This window comes from Xenopus laevis, chromosome 2L (assembly GCF_017654675.1).
Source record: "Xenopus laevis strain J_2021 chromosome 2L, Xenopus_laevis_v10.1, whole genome shotgun sequence".
In the NCBI taxonomy this organism is placed as follows: Eukaryota; Metazoa; Chordata; class Amphibia; order Anura; family Pipidae; genus Xenopus; species Xenopus laevis.
Genome location: NC_054373.1, coordinates 98,488,703 through 98,510,465, shown reverse-complemented (window position 1 = coordinate 98,510,465; position 21,763 = coordinate 98,488,703). Strand labels below are relative to the sequence as shown.

General features: G+C 42.8%; 1 protein-coding gene across 1 annotated transcript in view; it reads right to left on the bottom strand.

The window, feature by feature from the left end:
- Positions 1–3,869: 3,869 nt before the first annotated feature.
- rasa4.L (RAS p21 protein activator 4 L homeolog) overlaps positions 3,870–21,763 on the bottom strand; it is a 78,902-nt gene continuing 61,008 nt past the window's right edge. Inside the window, exons 15-22 of the mRNA XM_018246869.2 lie at positions 21,253–21,390; positions 18,017–18,161; positions 10,897–11,066; positions 10,121–10,258; positions 8,247–8,382; positions 7,391–7,511; positions 5,189–5,247; positions 3,870–4,418 (exon numbers count right to left, since the gene is read on the bottom strand). Of these exons, the coding sequence (XP_018102358.1) occupies positions 4,291–4,418; positions 5,189–5,247; positions 7,391–7,511; positions 8,247–8,382; positions 10,121–10,258; positions 10,897–11,066; positions 18,017–18,161; positions 21,253–21,390 (1,035 nt within the window). The 3' untranslated portion in view covers positions 3,870–4,290. The remainder of the gene's footprint in view (positions 4,419–5,188; positions 5,248–7,390; positions 7,512–8,246; positions 8,383–10,120; positions 10,259–10,896; positions 11,067–18,016; positions 18,162–21,252; positions 21,391–21,763) is intronic.

The window sequence follows — 21,763 nt, the reverse complement described above, 5'->3', positions numbered from 1 at the left end:
GTGGCATATTAAAGAATCTTACCAAACTGGAATATATATTTAAGTAAATCTTGCCCTTTTACATCTCTTGCCTTGAGCCACCATTTTGTGATGGTCTGTGTGCTGCCTCAGAGATCACCTGACCAGAAATACTACAACTCTAACTGTAACAGGATGAAGTGTGGAAGCAAAAGACACAACTCTGTCTGTTAATTGGCTCATGTGACCTAACAGGTTTGTTGGTATGTTTGTGTGCACAGTGAATCGTACGATCCCAGGGGGGCGGCCCTTATTTTTTAAAATGGGTTTTATGCAATATCTTTTTATAGAGACCTACATTGTTTGGGGGGTATAGTTTTCCTTTAAAATATCGTATTAATGAACACATCTGAGATATAAAAAATATATTCTATATAAAAAATAAAAGTCCCGTCTCAAGTGTGGCAAGACATTTCAACCAATGCAATGGGGGTGATATCCACAAATTAAGGGCCATGCAGGGGTGCATTGGATATATATAGTTTCTACATGGAGTGATTTGTGTAACACATTTCTATTGGTCCTTTCTCTTGATATATAATCAATGTAATATACATTCCGGTTGGTTGTGCACTTTGTACTGAACTTTTCACCTACTGGTCAATACTGTTTGTCATGTAATGCAATTTGATTTTCGACACAAATCAATTATAAATAGGCTGTAGCTCACCTTTAGTATATGTAGGTGGATTCTCCTGCAAAGTGTCCTGTGTCCACACCCAAATTGATACAGTCAGTATTATAATAGAAAGCAGGACAAATCCAAGGCAGTAGCTATGACTGCAAAGTGCTTTTATTGGGGAAAAATGCTCCCGTGAGCATTTTTCCCCAATAAAAGCACTTTGCAGTCATAGCTACTGCCTTGGATTTGTCCTGCTTTCTATTATAATACTGACTGTATTAATTTTCGACACCCCTTTAAAATGATTTTAGATGGGGGAGACATACAACCTATGAGTAAGTGCCCACACAGGCACAAAACGCGTTAGGCCTATGAATTTCCTAATAAAGCCTTTTTAACTTAATGAAAACCAGAGCTACTGCTTTACTTGGAAATGGGTATCGTCCTATTTGGATTTTTGCATATTGAAAATTGAATGGTAACCCTTGGACTGGGGGTTCCTCTGGCGAGAAACCATTCTGTTATCTTTACCTCTTCCTTACTTCATTTTTTTGCTTTCTCTATTTCTGGACTATTTATTTATTTATTTATTACTGCTTCTGGATAGAGCCACACCAATATTTGTGTGTTTAATTAGGATCTGTGCCACAGCCAATCAAAATTAAACATGACCTATGAGATCACCTGACATCCTCCTCACCACTGTTATACATTTGCCATAGCCATACAGAAGACCATATTAATACCTTGGGATGGAAAATCTGTAAGTGACATATCAGGACTATAAGAAATGGAATTTACGACTAGTAGGCAAGTGAAATTCTCATTTTCTTCTGCTTCCCTCTATGTCAGTTATGTATGCGAATTGCCAAGCAATGCCCCAACCCCCAAAAGGTGAAAAAAACAGGCCATGGCTCACAAGACTAGCATCACAGCCCCAAAAGGGAAAGCCGATAAAACATGGCCCCTGAAAACGGAAGACGAAAAAACTCTATAAGCCAACACATAAAGACCCCAAATAGGAGGATAATCTGCCAAAAACAAGAATACAGACAAACCGAATCTAGCATACGTAGAGGTTTAAGCATCATGAAGCAGAAAATGCCCATTCCCTGCTTAAAGGGTCCCACTGACCAGAAAAACTCAACCAGAGATCAGCAAGCCTGCCACAACCCACGCAAGTCTGGGACCAAGTTAATGACCTCCAAGGCTACCAAACTAGCAAAAAAACAGGTGCCAACCTCAGGTACCACACATACCAACTGCTGCTGATAGGTTATATTTACCCTTAATACAATATTCCGCTATCTTGAACCATTGCTTCCATCCACAGCAGGATGAGATGCAGGAATACTGCTGCAAAGTGCCTTTATTCACCAACACAACATGCTTTGAGCTTCACAGTTCTTTTTAAAGGGTGCCCATAACAAGGGCCAACAGTCACCAGAGCTGAAGACCATTGATCACGTGAACCAAAGGCCATCACAAGAGCCAACGGGCATCAGAGACAAAGGACAAAACAAGCAACGCCATAACAAGGGCCAGTGGCAAAAAGAGTGAGGAAGGAGATCCTATCTCCCTGTTCAGTACGATAAAAAAATAACGGGGATGAGGGGAAAATAAATGGCCTTATAGGTCATGTTTCATTTTGATATGTTTAAGATTGTTATAGGTCCTTCCTCCTTGTCTGGGCGGGACAGTACTATCCATATGTACCTGACAGAGGGACACAAAATTGAAAGGTTTAAGACGAGAGGTGGCAGTGGATGTGGATGGGGTGAAGAGAATAACCATAGCAACCTAGGGTAACTTGGAACCTAGTAACCAGATTGCTGACATTATAATCTCCAACAGCATCTTGCATTGAAATCCATTTTTCAAAAGAGCAAACCATTTTTTTAAACTTAATTTTGAGGTGCCCTCAACCATGTGACTTGTGCTCTGAAATTTCAGTTACTCTTTGGTGAAGTGCTGGCTCTTTCTGAAAGCACATGACCAGGCAAAATGACCTGAGATGGCTGCCTACACACCAATATAACAACTTAAAAAAAATACACTTGTTGGTTCAGGAATAATATTTTATCTGGTAGAATGAACTACATGCAATATACACAGTGTCATTTAGTAATAAAAACTATACCATAAAAATGATGACATAATTCCGTTAAACGAAAGCATTGTGTAGTAACCATCTCTCTACACCATATTGTTGTCTAATGCCAAATTCACCAATATTTGATACATTTTAGTCAATTTATTATTGCACCATCAAAACAGTATTTGTTACTTGAATGATGTAAATGTTTTGTATAAATGCACATATTTAACACAAGGACAAAAAGTCTTGCTAACATCACAAATAATATGCCATCCCCTATTTGACTTTATTGGTTGCTGTTTTATGACAAAATGAGTGAAAATGGCAGATTCCTATTTCACTCAATACGAATCTATAAGTAAATCATTTTGTTTTTCTTGTATCCACGTTTGGATCATTCAGACAATGAAGGACAGATATCAGGACAAATCGATTCCCAGCAATACAATCCCCCTCCCCCATTAAAGAGGTGGTTCATCTTTAAGTTAACTTTCATTATGTTACGGAATGGCTACTTCTAAGCAACTTTTCAATTGGCCTCCATTTTTTCTTTTTGAAAGTTTTTGAAATTTTTGCCGTTTTCTTACGACTCCACGGACCCCATCTCTGTAAGTGCTCTCTATAAGTCTACTAATGTATTGTTATTGGTACTCATTATTTAGCTTTCTATTCAGGCCCTGTTATTCATATCCCAATCTCTTATTCCTATCAATGCATGGTTGCTAGGGTAATTTTGACCCTAGCAACTAGATTGCTGAAACTGCAAACTGAAAATCTGCTGAATAAATAAAAACCACACATCATAAAAACAAATTGCAAATTGTTTCAGAAAATCACTCTCTACATCAGGGGTCCCCAACCTTTTTTTTACCCGTGAGCCACATTCAAATGTAAAAACAGTTGGGGAGCAACACAAGCATAATAAAGGTTCTTAGGAGGTGCCAAATAAGTGCTGTGATTGGCTATTTGGTAGCCCTTATGTGGACTGGCAGCCTACAGGAGGCCCTACTTGGCACTATACTTAGTTTTTATGCAATTAAAACTCGCTTCCAAGCCTGGAATTCAAAAATAAGCACCTGCTTTGAGGACACAGAGAACAACATTCAAGGGGTTGGAGAGCAACATGTTGCTCACGAGCTACTGGTTGGGAAACACTGCCCTACATCATACTAAAAGTTAATTTAAAGGTGAACAACCCCTTTATCAACACCTTCCTGACAGAAAGGAAAGAGATAACTAATTGACACATTTATCAAAGCAGACAGATTTGTCAAGTCAACAGAATGGGTGTTTACTGTATGAGCAGCACTGAGCACTAACACCCATTCAAATCCACACTCCCCCAGTACAAATGGAAAGTTTAGTGTGCTTCTGATACGTCAGCCGCTGCTTTGTGAAACAAAGCCATTCATTCTGATTATATACACAGATATATATTTAATTGCAGGTTTTAAAGAATTTTGGCAGTTCAAGGTGCTATTTGCTAATAAAATATTTACTTAGTATTGCCAGCACTACATTAGTTACTGCTATGAATATATTACATGTATAGCTACAATTCCAGTAAGTACTTTTTTTCTTTGTCGGGTACATTCGAGAAAACGGTCAAAGAATCGTGAGCAGCTTCGAGATCGTGAAGAATCTGGAACAATTGGGCGGCGCTGTCTTTTACCTGAGGATCTGCAAACAACAAACAAATATTTATATAAAGGTGGCTGAGAACTGTGTGTCAAACCTATTTTTATGTTGTTAAGATGACACTGTATTTCCACTGCAAATATGGAAACCAATTCTAAAATTCTTACGGTGGGTGTAAAAAAATAACAGAAATGACATTCCTTCGTGCATATAGCACTAAAAGGGGTGGTTCAGCTTCATGTTAACTTTTAGTATGTTATAGAATGGCTAATTCTAAGCAACTATTCAATTGGTCTTAATTTTTTCTTTTGTTATTTGCTTTCAAATGGGGGCCACTCAACCCATCTAAAAACAAACGCTCTGTAAATCTACAAATGTATTGTTATTGCTACTTTTTATTACTCATCTTTCTATTCAGGCCTCTGTTATTCATATTCCAGTCTCTTATTCCAATCAATGCATGGTTGCTAGGGTAATTAAGACCCTATCAACCAGATTGCTGAAATTGCAAAGTGGAGAGCTGCTGAATAAAAAGCTAAATAACTCAAAAACCACAAATAATAACTCAATTAGTTATTCTATACAGGGCTTTCTTTGCATATTGCTCCTATGAGTGCTCATTATTGTAACACTTTAATCACAAACATACAAAAAACCCCATTTGCAAACAATTTGCAAATGATTGTAACTAGACAGTCGGCTCATGCCGATCAAGGAAACACATCTCCATTATCATAGATGCCTTCTCCTCAACATTATAATTTTTCCTGAAAAATTGTCATTGATGCCATATGAATTAAAAGTAAACATACCTGAATGTGGAAGAGGTGTCTCTTTGTTGGCCTGCTCTGTCCATTGTACATATTTCTCCCTTTAAACATAACAGAAAATATGTATGTGAGTAAACACAGATTAACGGATATGAAATTAACATGTGTAACAAGATTTGAGAGTGCTGAGAGAATGAAACCTGGCTGTTTTACCACAGCAGTTAAGGGTAGGGACACACTGGACGGTTTGTCGCCAACGTTTTTTAAAAAGTAAATCGCGGCGACAAGACGATCGTCTTTTTTGAACAGACGATTCACAGCAACTATTGGCACAGAGCGATTTGTATCCCATTACTCTGTGCGGTACGTGCTCCACCCAAACCGGAAACGGTTTGTGCTTCCCGCTGTAACCTGGCGTCTTTACGTGCTTGCGTTCTTGCGTCATTGCGTTCGCATTGTAATTTGAATACAATTGCTGCTACTTATCTGTATGTGTGTGCGTGTCTAGGAGATTTCAGTGCTTTTCTAAGTACATGCTATTTCTGATAAATCGCTCGGAAAAGGGTCTCAGTGCGTTTTGGAGCTACAGGCGATTCACAAACGCGCTGTGGGCACAGGAGCTTGCGTCTTTCATTTGGTTTTGTTCAGAGACAAAACAAGCGATATGTCGCCGCGATTTGCTTTTTAAAAACGTTGGCGACAAATCGTCCAGTGTGTCCTTACCCTAAGAGAGGGGTTATACTAATCACCTAAGTTTAAGGAGAACTAATGTTCTTTATAAAGAAGTAGGGTAGGAACGCTGCACATTATGTTTTGGTTTTCTGTACCAGCCCAATTTATCCACAGTCCTTTAGCAATAAAGATCTGCTGAATCTGCATCTCCAAAGATGCCCCAGTAGCTTTTCTGCTGATTCACTGCGCATGCTCTGTACTGCTGTCACTTACTGAGCTTAAAAGACTGACTCACAATATACTGTATATATATATATATATATATGTTAAGGCTTATTATTAATTCAGATTTTCATTACACAGCAGCTCAGAAATGTGCTGTTCCATCACCATATGCACATTGACAAGCCTAACTTCTCAACAGCTGCCCAGAGCACACTAAGCACATGCAGTGTCATTAACACGCCTAACAAAATCCAAGATGGTGATCCCCTGTGCACAACTTTGAAGGCCTGGATCACTACTTTTGCTGAACCTTGTGGCTAAGCTCAGTATACAAATGTGATATTTCTGGCCAAATTCATTTTTGGGATTTAATCATTCTAGAATTTTAGTTGAAGGACTATTCATTTAGTTACCATACTGCACATTTTCTGCAAAGCTGAAGATAAAAGAGGGCTATGGCCATTGCTATAGCCCCAAGTTTTGTACACGGTATATAAATCATAGATATTCAAGGTCTGTTCAGACACAAGGCTTATATTTTAATGTAAGGGTAAGTACAAAGTGCAAAATTGAACACAAATTTGCACAATCATTATGGATAGTGCCAATGAACTACACATAATTGCAAAGTACAGGGCATAATTGACATTAGGAAATCCTAGAACTCACTTGAGCTGCCATAATGCCAGGGGTCCTTACAGCGAGCTGTGCCAACATATGTATTTGATTTATATTCAGGCACACAAATGCAGTAAAAATACGTCACAACTTGTGAGTGATTCACTAAAGCACCCATGAATTGGCATAAGTATTGATTAATCACATTCACACTGCTAATATAATCAAATTGAAATAACAACTGGTCAGTTCTGTCGACTGGGCTGCAGTAGGGAAACAATTTCAAACTCACTGAATAGTTATGTCCCATGTGGCCCCCCTTAAAGTCACTGACTAACTCAGAGTTAGAGAGCTGAAAAGCAGGAAGTTGGGTTCTGTTATATTATGTTAGACATCCAGTCACTGCAGCCTTTATTCATTACATTTTTGGCTAACTATATTAGAAACATTTTTTATTTTGCACAGCTGTTTACACAGTTTTTATTTTTACACTGAACTGTCCGTTTAAAGCAGTTTTACTAAAACACTTGGGGATATTGTTCCTGCCAACATATGTGTGCATTACGGTTACATAAGGAATAACATAAGAAAAGGTGTTGCAATGAGTCTAGTAACCCATGGGAACAATCCATTGGCTGTTTGAGTGACTAGACCTGGACAAACTTGGTTCCTTTTATTGCATTACCCAGATAGTGTTTACATATTTCTTTTTTTTATAAGGTTACTAACTTCATCAATTCTCTCACGCCAAGCAGATGTCTGAAAATAAGCTGAGCCTCCAAGTCAGGATCCAATAGATCATTCCATTCCTGCAAAGTGACTTCATGGCGTGTTTTGTCACAGCCAGCTCCTGTTCAACAGAATAGAAAGTCTTTGAAAATTCAGCATTTTGCATTAGGGTTCTGCTGCAAACCATAACATAATAAAAGCACCAAAGAGATAACAGGTGAGAAATAGTCAACTGTCTTGGTGGCAAAGATGGAAAGTTAATCAGTACTTGTTAGGTGCATTTGACTAGTGTGTGAGCAGGTCCAGATTTAAATATACTGCAGCCCCACCGACTGCCTGGGTACAAAGTGGTAGTTCAGCAAGCACATCCACAGCAATGACTCAACACTCACTGAACTTGATTAAAAAATGAAAAATCCCTTTTATTGTGCAAAATCAACGTTTTGGTCACATATTCAGACCCTTATCAAGAGCTGCATCAAGCCTTCATCCCTTTTTTCAAGCCTTCAAAAAAAGGAATTCCATAAGCTGACCTGGCCTTCAAAAGAGACAATTCCATCAAAGGAACAGTGCAATAGAATGGACTCAGATAACATAAAGAGTCCTGCCTGTTGGGTTGGAAAAACTGGTTTCATCGGTGTGGGCGCGACTGCGGAGCAACAGGATTACTTGTCAAAAGTTATTCAAGGAAGCAATTGCAACATATATATCTTGTCCCATTGGGTGCAAATACACTCATATGAGTATGGAAGCTGGGCAATGCCACGGCCATCTAGCATTTTTCTCTTTATTGTATCCTGATTTCATAAACCCCTCAAAAAAGTGAAATCTCAGTTCTTTAAATTTACTGCAATACCTGCTTTGTCCTTTTGGTGGCAGCAACTCCATTTCTCTCCTTTAAACACACCGGGATGGTAAGAACACAGCATTTCAGTATTGTTGACACACACTTTCCTCAATGCTGACAACCACTGATTTAGTTCATTGACACACTGCAAATAATAATAAGAAAACAACATGTTTTTAACAAGGTAAAATTTTAAGGAACTGAAAAATACAGTACTGTCTCATGTCACCCGTCATATAAGCTACTAACCCTGATCTGCACAAAGCTCATGCCATCGTTTCACCCAAGTTTTTTATGCACTATTTCAGTTACTAGGGTTATTGTCAAATTAAACGAGAATTAAACGAGAATTTAGACCCATTGAACACAATTCCCCATATGTTATTCAAGTCAGTAAGCCCAGGTCCAGTAACCGAAGTCAATGCGTTTTTTCTTATGGAGACTTTTTTGTCCAAATGCATTAAACTCATTGTGCGTTTTTTCTCAGCAATTTTTTCTGCTGTGAAATTTCATCCACAGTTTTGTAAGTAAATTTGCTCATGGCGAGATTCGGAATTTTGCTGCAAATCCATGGCTGGTGAATAAATTCGCTAATTACAATTACACAGGCTCGCTCTTTGTGATGGATTTTTCCTGTGATTATAAATATGGTGTAAATAAGATCTGAAAACAACAATGTAGCTTTCTAAACAGTACATTTCATACCACTTTTTAACACCTTTATAAATATGTCCCTAAGGTTAGTGCCATATGGTGCACTTTCTTCACTGCATTCTGACCCATCTTTATAAAAGTGACAAGCATGTCATTTACCTATCAGGTGTTCAATGAGAAAATACATCATTTCCCATTTTCATGCCATAATCTGCCCTGTGTGTTGATGTTGTGCCATTCATAAGAACAGGGTGGAAGGCAGAAGAACATGTTTTCTTCACTGGTGTAGAAAATGCATTAGCCTAAATGCAACCATACACAAGCTGGTCCCCTTATGCTCTCTGAACATCAGCTCATGCGCCCAATGGGCAAAGAGTGTACAAGGGGCCACATATGGTACTGCTACCTTTCTATTGCAGTTGCTCTGCACACATGATTGGAATGGGAGGAAGTGAAATAAAGCTGTGTCTTCTTCATTTTCTAATCTGCTGATGTACCATCCACTGGCTAACACTGTAGGATAAACATTTCAGTCTTGCCTAATCCCCAGACTGACAAATGTCTATGGTACACTGTACCGAAGTCTTTGTTTTGTGTTTCATTTTAGCTGTGCATGTAAAGGTGGCCATACACTATAAGATCCGCTCATTTGGCAAGGTCGCCAAACGAGCGGATCTTAACCCAATATGCCCACTAACGGCTGGGCGTTAACGGCCGAACGTTCGGCCCTGGGGCAGAATGATTGGATTACAATGCTATGAATGGGCGCCGACGGGTCATAGAAAAAAAAATCAAACTTGACCAATCTATATCTGGCCAATTTTTGGCCTGATATCGATCTGGAGGACCCATCGGGAGCCCCCACACATGGGCAGATAAAATGCCCAATCCAGGACCAATATCGGCAACTTTAATCTGCCCACATATGGCCACCTTTAGTCCACTGACAATGGGCCATATTCAATTCAACAGAGAAAAAAACTTGGATCTCATTGTTTGACTCATGAATACACAATAGATATCTTAAGGTGAGTCTGGAATGTAAAATCAGATAAAGTTTTCTCACTACATAAAATTTGGCACCCTATTTACCAATCTGACCACAAGATACAGTTGCAGCAGAGATCACAAGTCAATGTAGTTTTAGGGTGGGATTTGTCATGATTTTGTGCAGGTAAACTAATACAACTTTGCAGTGTTTCTGAAACAAAGATCTAACTTATCAGTACCTTACACTGCAAATATAAAGCCTCCAAATTCTCTGTTTCATCCGTGTAGATGATCTGCATTACATTGGAATTGCCGAAACACTTCTCTTCTACTTTTTCCAAAGCTCGGATTCTTGAGAGTGGAATAACAGAACTTTTCTAAAACAAATCAGAACTTTATGCAGTCTAGATAGAAACAGTTACTATATATTACATCAGCATGAATGTTGTGTTTTCTCTGGTGCGGTGAAAAAGGTCAGTGTGCTCTGAACCACCCTGTAGCGAGTAGTGACAGAAACAGCATTTCCAGTTCAGTGTACCTATGGGGTGGATTTCAGCCCAAATCTGAACAACTAAAAACAAGGTGGCTCAGAACACATGGTGCTGGTGAAGAAAACACATTAGTGACATTCTCTTTAGCACAGATTCATATCAATAAACAGTATATTATTTGCTTCTTAAAAACATTGTAAGATCTACATAAAAGGCTTTAAAATGTAAAATTTGGATATAAGGCCAGATTTATCTTTGTTTATTATTTTTGCACTCAGCAGAACCAAATCAACTGAAACGGCTGCCCAATATCCATGCACTGAAATACACCACAAAGAATTAAAGATTTCATACTGGGTTCTAGCTTATAAACATGGCTTCGACGAGGACAGGTATTTCATTAATATTAAATAATAATGCTAATTTTTGTTCACTGGTAATGTTTACTAGTACAGTTTGCAATGTGTTAAAGGTTAAGTGATTGAAGGATATCTATGACCTACATCACAAATCCCATAATGTACCTTGGAATAGGATGTTTTGGCAAAACTCAAGGCATCAGGGGTTAAGGTGATGAAGAGTTTCTTAAAAGAAGACGCCAGTAGGTATCCCTTGGCTTTTGTTTTGTAGATCATTAACGGGCCTTCTTTGACTGTAGAGCTCTGTAGATTTAGCGCTTTCTGTAAGTCTAATTCTGCAATAAAGAAGCTGTTAGATCACAATATGAACAGACTGTAATATAAGTACCATGAGTGCCTTATAGGCTTGTTTTGCATGCATTTTAGAAATACACTCTATAACAGTATGTCCAAATTCCATATTTTATTTCCAAAGCTTCCATGACAAATATATACATTTTGCAAAAAGCAATGATATCTAAAAAGGACAAGGGGTTCAAAAAGCAAGCTAAAATAGCTCAATAACTGTAAATTAATGAGACACAAAACTAGCAACTCCACAGCTATATGTAAGCCCCTTGGTGAGTCAGTAGGCAAATTTGGCTGATGTGCAACCTCTGAATCACCTCCAACCTTAATGTGAAATATATTTTTCTGCCCATTGGCTATGAAAATCAAGGGCGGAGTTAAATTTGTTGCGCCCCTAGGCTGGCCTATGTCTGCCCCCCCCTCCCCTGCACACTTTCTACTCCACCAGCTCTGGGACTTTGTGCGTGGGAGATCTGTACAACTGTCAAAACTTCCCGTGTGTCCCTAGTATGTGTAGCAGCCAGGGAGCAGATGCAGCAGAGCAGCCTGCACCCCTAACACTGTGCAAACAAAGGTCTGGGTGTTTTTGGCTTTCCCACTGTCACGATCGCCGCCAGGAGCAGGACCAGGAGCTCCGGGCGGCGCAACTACCTCTTCCGACGCCGCTCCCAAAATGGCGGCGCCCATGGCCGCCACGTGGGTAGCGGCGCCGGCGCAGAGACGCCTGCGCGCAGGCGCGAAGATGTCACAACGGCGCGACGGACGCAGGCGCAGCGCGTCGGTCGCAGACGTGCTGACGCCGACGCAAGGGCGCCAAAAAACCCCTTTAAAAGGACGCCTGAGGCGCCAAGATGGCGCCAGAAAATAGGATCTCGTTCCTGAGTTGATTCCTGGGTTCCCTGCTTCTATTCCTGTTATCCCTGAAGATATTCCTGTTTTGATCTCTTGTTGTTGACCCCCTGCCTGGACTTTGGACTCTGTTTGTATTCTGCCTGCCTTTTGACCTGTTGCCTGAACTCTATTACCCCTTCTGCTTATCCCTGGATACCACGATCCTGATCCCTCCTGAGGGGCTTCCTCCTTGATCCAGACAACCTCCCCAGAGGGAACTCCCAGTTCCCTGACATTATTTTCGGGCCATGGATCCCACTGAGGAAGCTCAGCCTGATTTCGGCAGGGCCTTTCGGGGCCTGCATTCCCGCATGGAGGCGTATGAAGCCCGGCAGAATTACGTGGGACACACGCTGGAGGCGATCCTGGAAAAGCTCTCCTTGTTGACACCAGCGACCCCCCTGCCGGCACCTCCTCCGCAAGCGGCTGCTGCCAAGGCTACCCAGTCCTCCACTTCTGGTGCACATACTCCTGCTCCGCCTCTCTACGATGGCGATCCTCAAGCCTGTCGAGGATTCGTGAATCAGTGCCAGATTCGATTTGCCCTACACCCCACTGAATTTGACTCTGAACGTGCCAAGGTGGGGTTCGTGATTACTCGTCTGGCAGGGAAAGCTCTCGAGTGGGCATCTCCACACTGGGAGAAGCAGTCCCCACTGATGGATGACGCAGAAGCATTTCTCAAAGAATTCCGGGTCGTCTTCGATGCTCCCGGCCGGGTGACATCCGCTGCTTCCCGTCTGTTCCAAATCCGCCAAGGGAGTCGCAGTGTAGCGGAGTATGCTATCGAATTCCGTACACTTGCTGCTGAGACTCGTTGGAACAACGACGCATACCATACTGCATTTTATAATGGTCTCTCCCTCCGCATCAAAGATGACCTGGTCTCCCGTGAATTACCCACGCAAGTTGAAGACCTCATCGCCTTGGCTGTCAAGGTGGACACTCTTCTGAGAGAGCATCAAACCCTGAGAGATCGTGTCAGGAGGTTTCAACCCATGTTGGCACCCCGCTTCAAAAGGCCTTTCCTGCAGGCTCCTGTCACCCCACCTGCTCAAGCATCCATTTCTCTCCAGGAGGAACCCATGCAAGTGGGAAGAACTCGCCTCACTGAACAAGAGAGACTCCGCAGACGGATGTCAGGCCTGTGTCTGTATTGTGGCGGACATTCCCACTTCGCCAATGCCTGTCCTGCAAAGGCTAAGAGTTTTGTACCCCGAGGTATGTCTATGGTAACTCATGTAGGGGGCACTACTCAAAAGTCTCGAGATAGGTCTCAGGGGAAGACCCAAGGAAACTCACACAGGTTTCTCCTTCCCTTCCAGATTCGTCTGACTGAAAAGACCATCTTCGGGAATGCCTTCATCGATTCCGGAGCCGGGGGTAACTTCATGGACGCTCTCTTTGCTAAATACATGGGAATTCCCTTATTTCCTTTGCCTTCTCCCATGAGGATCGTCGCCATAGATGATAAACCCCTGGAGTCTGTAATCACGATGACCACTGGCGAACTACTTGTGCAGGTTGGGACCCTGCATAAAGAGAGACTTTCGTTTCTTATTATCCCTTGTCCCGCTGTTCCAGTTGTTTTGGGTCTCCCCTGGCTGCGCCTGCACAATCCCACCATAGACTGGTCCACAGGGCAGGTTTCTCGTTGGAGCCCATTCTGCCTACAGCATTGCCTTCCTGCTAAACCCCTCAAGAAGGTAACTATCTCCTCAACCGAGTTAAAGTCTCTTCCCTCCTGTTATAAAGAATTCTCCGATGTGTTCTGTAAGAAGTCTGCGGAATTCCTTCCTCCACATCGCTCCTACGACTGTCCTGTCGAACTCCTGCCAGGAGCCATGCCCCCCAGAGGCCGCACTTACCCTCTCTCTCCTGCTGAGACTACCGCAATGAAGGAATACATCCAAGAAAATCTCCAGCGGGGGTTTATCCGCCCTTCCACTTCTCCTGCAGGGGCTGGGTTCTTCTTCGTGGAGAAGAAGGACGGAGGCCTTCGGCCATGCATAGACTACCGGGGCCTGAATAAAATCACTGTAAAGAACAGGTACCCTCTGCCCTTGATCGTAGAGCTCTTCGACCAGCTGAAGGGGGCGAAGATATTCTCTAAGTTGGATCTCCGGGGGGCGTACAACCTCATTCGCATCCGTGAGGGTGATGAATGGAAGACGGCTTTCAACACTCGTGACGGGCACTATGAATATCTCGTTATGCCCTTCGGCCTCTGCAATGCCCCTGCCGTCTTCCAGGAGTTTGTTAACGATGTGTTCCGGGATCTCCTAGGAAGGTTCGTAGTCGTGTACCTGGACGACATCCTGATCTTTTCTAAAGACCTAGAAAGCCATCGCTCCCAGGTGAAGGAGGTACTCTCTCGTCTGAGGAAGAACTCTCTCTTCGCCAAGTTGGAGAAGTGCGTCTTCGAGGTGTCCAAGGTCCCCTTCCTAGGATACATTATCTCTCCTGAGGGATTTGAGATGGATCCCGTGAAAGTGTCTGCCATCCAGGAGTGGCCTCTCCCGCTGAGTACCAAGGCAATCCAGAGATTTATCGGATTTGCTAACTACTATCGGCAGTTCATCCGGGGGTTCTCTTCCCGCATTGCACCTATCCTGGCCCTCATCCGGAAAGGGGGTAAACCCAGCTTGTGGCCTCCATCTGCCATTGAAGCTTTTCAGTCCTTGAAAGAGGCCTTCACGTCCGCTTCTGTCCTCCGACACCCCAATCCCGAACTACCCTTCTGCATCGAAGTTGATGCTACTGAAGTCAGAGCCGGAGCCATCCTGTCTCAGAGACACCCCACTGATGGGAAGTTGCATTCCTGTGCTTATTTCTCCAAGAAGTTCTCGTCCGCGGAGCAGAACTACGATGTCGGGAACCGAGAACTCTTGGCTGTTAAACTTGCCCTTGAAGAGTGGCGTCACCTCCTGGAGGGTTCTCTGATTCCTGTTCAGATTTACACCGATCATAAGAATCTCGAGTTCATCCAGTCCCTCAAGAGGCTAAACCCCAGACAAGCAAGGTGGGCTCTCTTCTTCTCTCGATTTAATTTTATCTTGTCTTATCGCCCAGGCTCCAAGAATCAGAAGGCCGATGCCTTGTCTCGTAGCTTCACTCCGGTGGACCGCTCTCCTGAGAGACAAGAGCCAATCATCCCTCCAATCAAGATTATTGCCTCCCTGTATCCACAGTTTGCTGACCAAATCCTGGCTGGTCAGTCTTCTGCTCCTTCAGATACACCCATTGGAATGGCATTTGTTCCTCCTGAGCTGCGTCTGCCTATCCTGCAACAGACCCATTGCTCCAGGCAAGCCGGACACCCAGGCCCAGCTAAGACTCTTGAACTCTTACGACGCCTGGTTTGGTGGCCTGATATCCGCAAAGATGTGAAGGACTTTGTTGCTGCTTGTAATGTTTGTGCCACATCTAAGTCAAGCCACTCTCGCCCCAGTGGGTTACTACAGCCTTTGCCGGTTCCTTCCCGTCCCTGGACCCACCTGTCCATGGACTTCATTGTCGAACTTCCTCCCTCTTGTGGGAACACTGTGATCTGGGTTGTCATTGATCGATTCTCCAAAATGGCCCATTTCATCCCCCTGAAGAAGTTGCCCTCTGCGGTGGAGTTGTCCCAGCTATTTATCCAGTACATCTTCCGCCTGCATGGTTTCCCGGTGGAGATCGTCTCCGATAGAGGCACCCAGTTTACTGCCAAATTCTGGCGTTCACTATGCAAAGACTTGGGAATTGTTCTTCAGTTTTCTTCTGCATACCATCCGCAGACGAATGGGGCAGCTGAACGTGTCAACCAAGCCCTGGAACAGTTCCTGAGGAACCACGTATCCCTCTGCCAGGATGACTGGTCTGATCTCCTCCCATGGGCGGAATTCGCTCATAATAATGCTTGTCATTCCTCTACAGGAAGGTCTCCGTTCATGTCGGTGTATGGTCAGCATCCTCAAGCTTTTCCCCAAGACTTTGTGTTATCTGACGTCCCGGCTGCTGACGATTCCGCAGCCCATATGTCTGCTATTTGGGCTGCTACCAAGTTGAACCTAGAGAAGAGCGCTCTTGTTCATAAGACTTTCGCGGATCGTCGTCGAAGATCCTCTCCTCCCTACAAGGTGGGTGATAATGTCTGGCTCTCTTCCAGGAATATCCGGTTGAAGATACCATCTCCCAAGTTGGGTCCAAAATTCGTGGGTCCATTTCCCATCTTGGAGATAATCAACCCTGTGGCTGTCAGACTCCAGCTTCCACCAGAGATGAGAATCCCCAACGTGTTCCACGTGTCTCTGGTGAAACCCGCCATCACCAACCGGTTCTCTGGCGGTCAGTCTCCTCCTCCTGCCATTTCTGTGGAGGGTCAACTCGAGTACGAGGTGGAGAAAATCCTAGACTCCAGGATCTCCAGAGGGTCCCTTCAGTACCTCATTCAGTGGAGGGGCTTTGGCCCTGAAGAATGCTCCTGGGAAGGACACCGTGATGTTCACGCTCCTCGTCTGGTGAGGGATTTTCACGCCAAGTTTCCCCAGAAGCCTTGTCCCGGTGGTCCTGAGGCCCCCCGTGAGGGGGGGGGGTACTGTCACGATCGCCGCCCGGAGCAGGACCAGGAGCTCCGGGCGGCGCAACTACCTCTTCCGACGCCGCTCCCAAAATGGCGGCGCCCATGGCCGCCACGTGGGTAGCGGCGCCGGCGCAGAGACGCCTGCGCGCAAGTGCGCAGGCGCGAAGACGTCACAACGGCGCGACGGACGCAGGCGCAGCGCGTCGGTCACAGACGTGCTGACGCCGACGCAAGGGCGCCAAAAAACCCCTTTAAAAGGACGCCTGAGGCGCCAAGATGGCACCCGAAAATAGGATCTCGTTCCTGAGTTGATTCCTGGGTTCCCTGCTTCTATTCCTGTTATCCCTGAAGATATTCCTGTTTTGATCTCTTGTTGTTGACCCCCTGCCTGGACTTTGGACTCTGTTTGTATTCTGCCTGCCTTTTGACCTGTTGCCTGAACTCTATTACCCCTTCTGCTTATCCCTGGATACCACGATCCTGATCCCTCCTGAGGGGCTTCCTCCTTGATCCAGACAACCTCCCCAGAGGGAACTCCCAGTTCCCTGACACCCACAAATCCAGGCCTGATGCAAATACAATTTTTTCTCTTAAAACAATATTTGTTTAAATCTTCTCAGGTAACAGACTAGCAAAATTCATTAACATATGATAACTGCTTAATGGTGTCTATCATCTTGGCTGACACTGCAGTCCCGGAGAAAACTTCAACTAATACTTTTATTGTATTACACTATATTACACTATATTATTTGTTTCTCTCCATGCTTCATTGTTCCTGGGAGAAATAACTAGTGATGGGCGAATTTGCGCCGTTTCGCTTCGCCGAAAAATTCGCGAATTTCGCGCGAAATTCGCGAAACGGCGAAAAATTCGCGAAACGGCGCCGGCGTCTCGTTTTTGACGCCGGCGCCCGTTTTTGACGCCGGCGCCCGTTTTTTCGACGCCGGCGCCCGTTTTTGGCGCCGGCGCCCGTTTTTGGCGCCGGCGTCCGTTTTTCGAAAAAAAATTTTTACGCCGGCGAATTTTTTTGACGCGAATTTTCACGGACGATTCGCGAATTTATTCGCTCGCGGCGAAACGCGCAAATTCGCCGCGAATTCGCGCCTGGCGAATAAATTCGCCCATCACTAGAAATAACTGCATCAGTTGGCGATTACCAGTTGAAATACATATTGTTTGTGGTACATCTTGTGAGTCCCCCTTTTCACTTTACCAGTTGCAAGCTTTACATTGAAGTTGGATCTTGAGAAATTGCAAATTAGCTGAGTTGGCTTACTGACTCACAAAAGGGCTGATGTAGCTTTCCTTTTTTATCTTGATAAAGAAAAACATCTTGACAAGATCAAACTTTGATTCAGTTCTTTACGAAAATATCTTCACATACAGCTCTTATTTTGGATTCATAATTTGGTTTGTGAAGAGCTTTGTAAATATAACACATGATAAGATCACAATGGTGAAAAGACAATGTAAATTTACCTTCCTTCTCCTCAATATTAATTAATTTAATTATAAACTCTTTGAGCTGCAAGACACCTTGCTGTATTGTCGGTTGCAGCGGAGCCATCCAGCTTTCCTTTGTTCGACTTGCTGGAGCATCCATGTTACCTACATTCTGAATAGCCTGAAACATAAATATTGGGAAATTAATACACTGCCATTATTTTTATTATTAGAACATCAGTTTATAAAATGCCAGCATATCCTGCAGCATTGCACATATCAGAACATAAAAACTGACATCTGGTCAATCTAATACAGTAGGTAATGAGGGCCAAGCCTGCAAGGATTTACACTCTAAAGGGTGGGGATAAGTAAGACAAAAACATTCATTATGTAAATATCTATATTTTTTGATCATACTTAATCAATTGAAAACTTCCCTTTGTAAAGTTGCAAAAAATATATATAAACTGGTACCTGTTTTCTCAAGTTATGTTGATTTTAACAGTCTTTAACATGTAGGGTGTCCTGAGAAGGTACACAAACTTCTGATATAAGGGCACAAGGCCAGGACCTAAGCACTTTTACAAGTTTGGGAACCCCTCTTTTTTTTTTGTAACTTATTTTTTATTGATTTTCATAAGAAAAATAAAACAAAAGAGTACAGACATTTCCAATTGTGCAAGTTATCTGTGTTTGCTTAGGATTGTACAATACTAGCAATTGCATTTTACACATACAACATGTCTGTCAGAATAACAATCATAGATAGTAGAGCAAGCGGGGAAAAGGTTAGCAGAAAAAAGGAATGAGCCCCACAGATTGGCATTAAGTACACTTGTGAAAGGTGGAACAAGTGGCCCACCTCTTTTACAAATATGTATTAACAAATCCTTTCTCAGCAATCTTGGGAGTCAGCTCTTTTGGTTGTGATATAGTAGACCCAATTGCCCCAAATTTTATTATGTAATTGTAGTGTATTGCTAATTCGAGCGGTGATTTCCTCAAATCTCCTGTTGCTTTCAAGCCTGAACGTAAACTCCTTAAATGTTGGAGTTTCTGGGGATTTCCATTTGGAAGTGATTGCCAATCGCACTGCCGTCGCTACCTGGTTAACCCACTTTTGGGCTGCGTTCTTGAGTCCAGTGATAGGGAGGGCTAATAGCAAATGGGGCATCTGTATATTCAGGGAAGTTTTAAAAACCTCTTCTATTAAATGGACAATTTCCTTCCAAAAGTGAGTCAGTTTCAGACAATCCCACAATATGTGAGATAATGTACCTCTATGCTGACAGCCTCTCCAGCACAAAGGGCTACTGTGTGTGAACATTTTGGAAAGCCTGTCCGGGGTGAGGTACCACTTCATCGTAGATTTATATACACTCTCTTTCTGTTGGGTAGATACTGTCATTCTACTCGCGTTCTCCCACATTCTTCCCCATTGGGATTGGGTCAATTCCTTTCCCCATGCGTTTTCCCAATATTGCATATAGGCGTGTTTAGGAAATGGCTCATCCGGTTAAGCATTCAATAGGTTATATAATTGTGATGGGAACCCTCTTAATGCTTTGCAGTTTTGTTTACAATTGTTGAGCTTTCAAAGTAGCAACTTTCTTTTAATATATAACATGCCTTATGGAAAAAGTAGTATTTCAGCAGTGACATGAAGTTTATTGGATTGACAGGAAAGATGCAATATGCATCATAACAAAATTAGAGAGGTACATAAATTTGGGCACCCCAACAGAGATATCAATACTTACCATATATACTCGAGTATAAGCCGACCGAGTATAAGCCGAGGTACCTAATTTTACCTATGAAAACTGGGAAAACTTATTGACTCTAGTATAAGCCTAGACACAACTACAGCCCTGTCTCCCAGCAGCGCACATTCTGCCAAAGCGACCCCCCCAGCGATCAACCGGACTTCTTTGCAAAGTTGAGATGACAGAGAATTGCCAAACGGATTACTGTGTGCATTGTCCCACTGTCCCACTACCATGTGCAGAGGGTGCTGTGTGATATTGCCATCACTGTTAATCCTTCATATAACCAACAGAGGGCGCTGTGTGATATTGCAGTCACTGTTATTCTTTAATATAACCAACAGAGGGCGCTGTGTGATATTGCAGTCACTGTTATTCTTTCATATAACCAACAGAGGGCGCACTGTTATTCTTTCATATAACCAACAGAAGGCATTGTGGGATATTGCAGTCTCTCCCCAAGTGAACTGTTGGTATAGGAATGATTAAAAGTGACTGCAATCTCAGCTACTGCCCGCTGACCCGAGTATAAGCCGAGGTAGACTTTTTCAGCAGATTTTGGATGCTGAAAAACTCGGCTTATACTCGAGTATATACGGTTGAGCCTCCTTTTGCAAAAGTAACAGCTTCTAGACACCTCCTATAGCATTTGATGTTTGATGAGTGTCTGGATTCTGGATAGCAGTGTTTTTGACCATTCACCCATACAAAATCTCTCCAGTTCAGTTACATTTGATGGCTGCTGAGCATTGACAGCCTGCTTCAAATCATCCCATAGATTTTCAATGATTGTGCCGGCCATTCCAGAATATTGTACTTCTTCCTCTGCATAAATGCCTTTGTAGATTTCAAATTGTGTTTAGGGTAATTATCTTGTTGGAATATCCAACCCCTGCGTAACATCAACTTTGTGAATGATGCTTAAATAATCCTGAAGAATTTGTTGATATTGGGCTGAATTCATCCGACTCTCGACTTTAACAAGGGTCCCAGTCCCTGAACTAGCCACACAGCCCCGCAGCATGATGGAACCTCCACCAAATTTGACAGCAGGTAGCAGGTGTTTTTCTTGGAATGCTTGGACACACCTGCATATGAAGTTCAAGGCTTAATGAGCTAATCCAACCAATTTGGCATTGCCAGTAATCAGTACTGAGCAGTTACATGCATTCAAATTAGCAAAATTACAAGGGTACCCAAATTTTTGCACAGCCAGTTTTTCACATTTGATTTAATTTCATACAACTGAATACTGCTTCGCTAAAAATCTTTCAGAAAACACCCCAGTACTCAGATGTTCCTGGGAAATGAAAGACATAACACTGTTATCTTTTTTTGTTGAAAGTAGAGTAAATTATAATTATTATGCAGGCTGAAAGGGGTTTCCAAACTTTTTCATATGACTGTATATAGGTCACAGATGTCCTGAGAACTGAAAACTGTCCTTTCTCCAAGCTAGACTCCTATTTTATGCAGACATTGTCTACAAATAATTTCTCATACCTTGGCTAGGAGAAGTAATGTGCGGCTTGTTCGTGCATCAGCATGCTTTTCTCTAAGGTGAAAGAGTTTGGGAGACATTATGGCAGGAGAGATGAAACGGAGGCACAGGAAACTGGTTACAGCAATGAACTTGACATTCTGCAATAAATAATAGAAGAAATACTGTTTAATGTTAATCACTTTTTATTAGTCTTGTGCTGCTTTCCAAAGTCAACAGCCGTATGCCATATAGGTGAAAGCTGTAGGAAGTGTACCAGTCTCTGGTGCACTTCCTACAGCTTTGGTGCATCATGCCCATGCTCTGTCCCAGAAGAATTGAAGAAGGAAGACGTATTTTATGGTTGCATTGTGGTGCTATATGAAGTTGCACCTGGCTGCTGGCTGTAATAAGAGACACAACAGTCCTATGTCCTAAAACTACAGTAAAATAAGCAATAGAGCCATCAAAATACATTGCACTTGTTGCCTTCTACACAAATATAAACAAAACACTGCACAATACAGTATAATA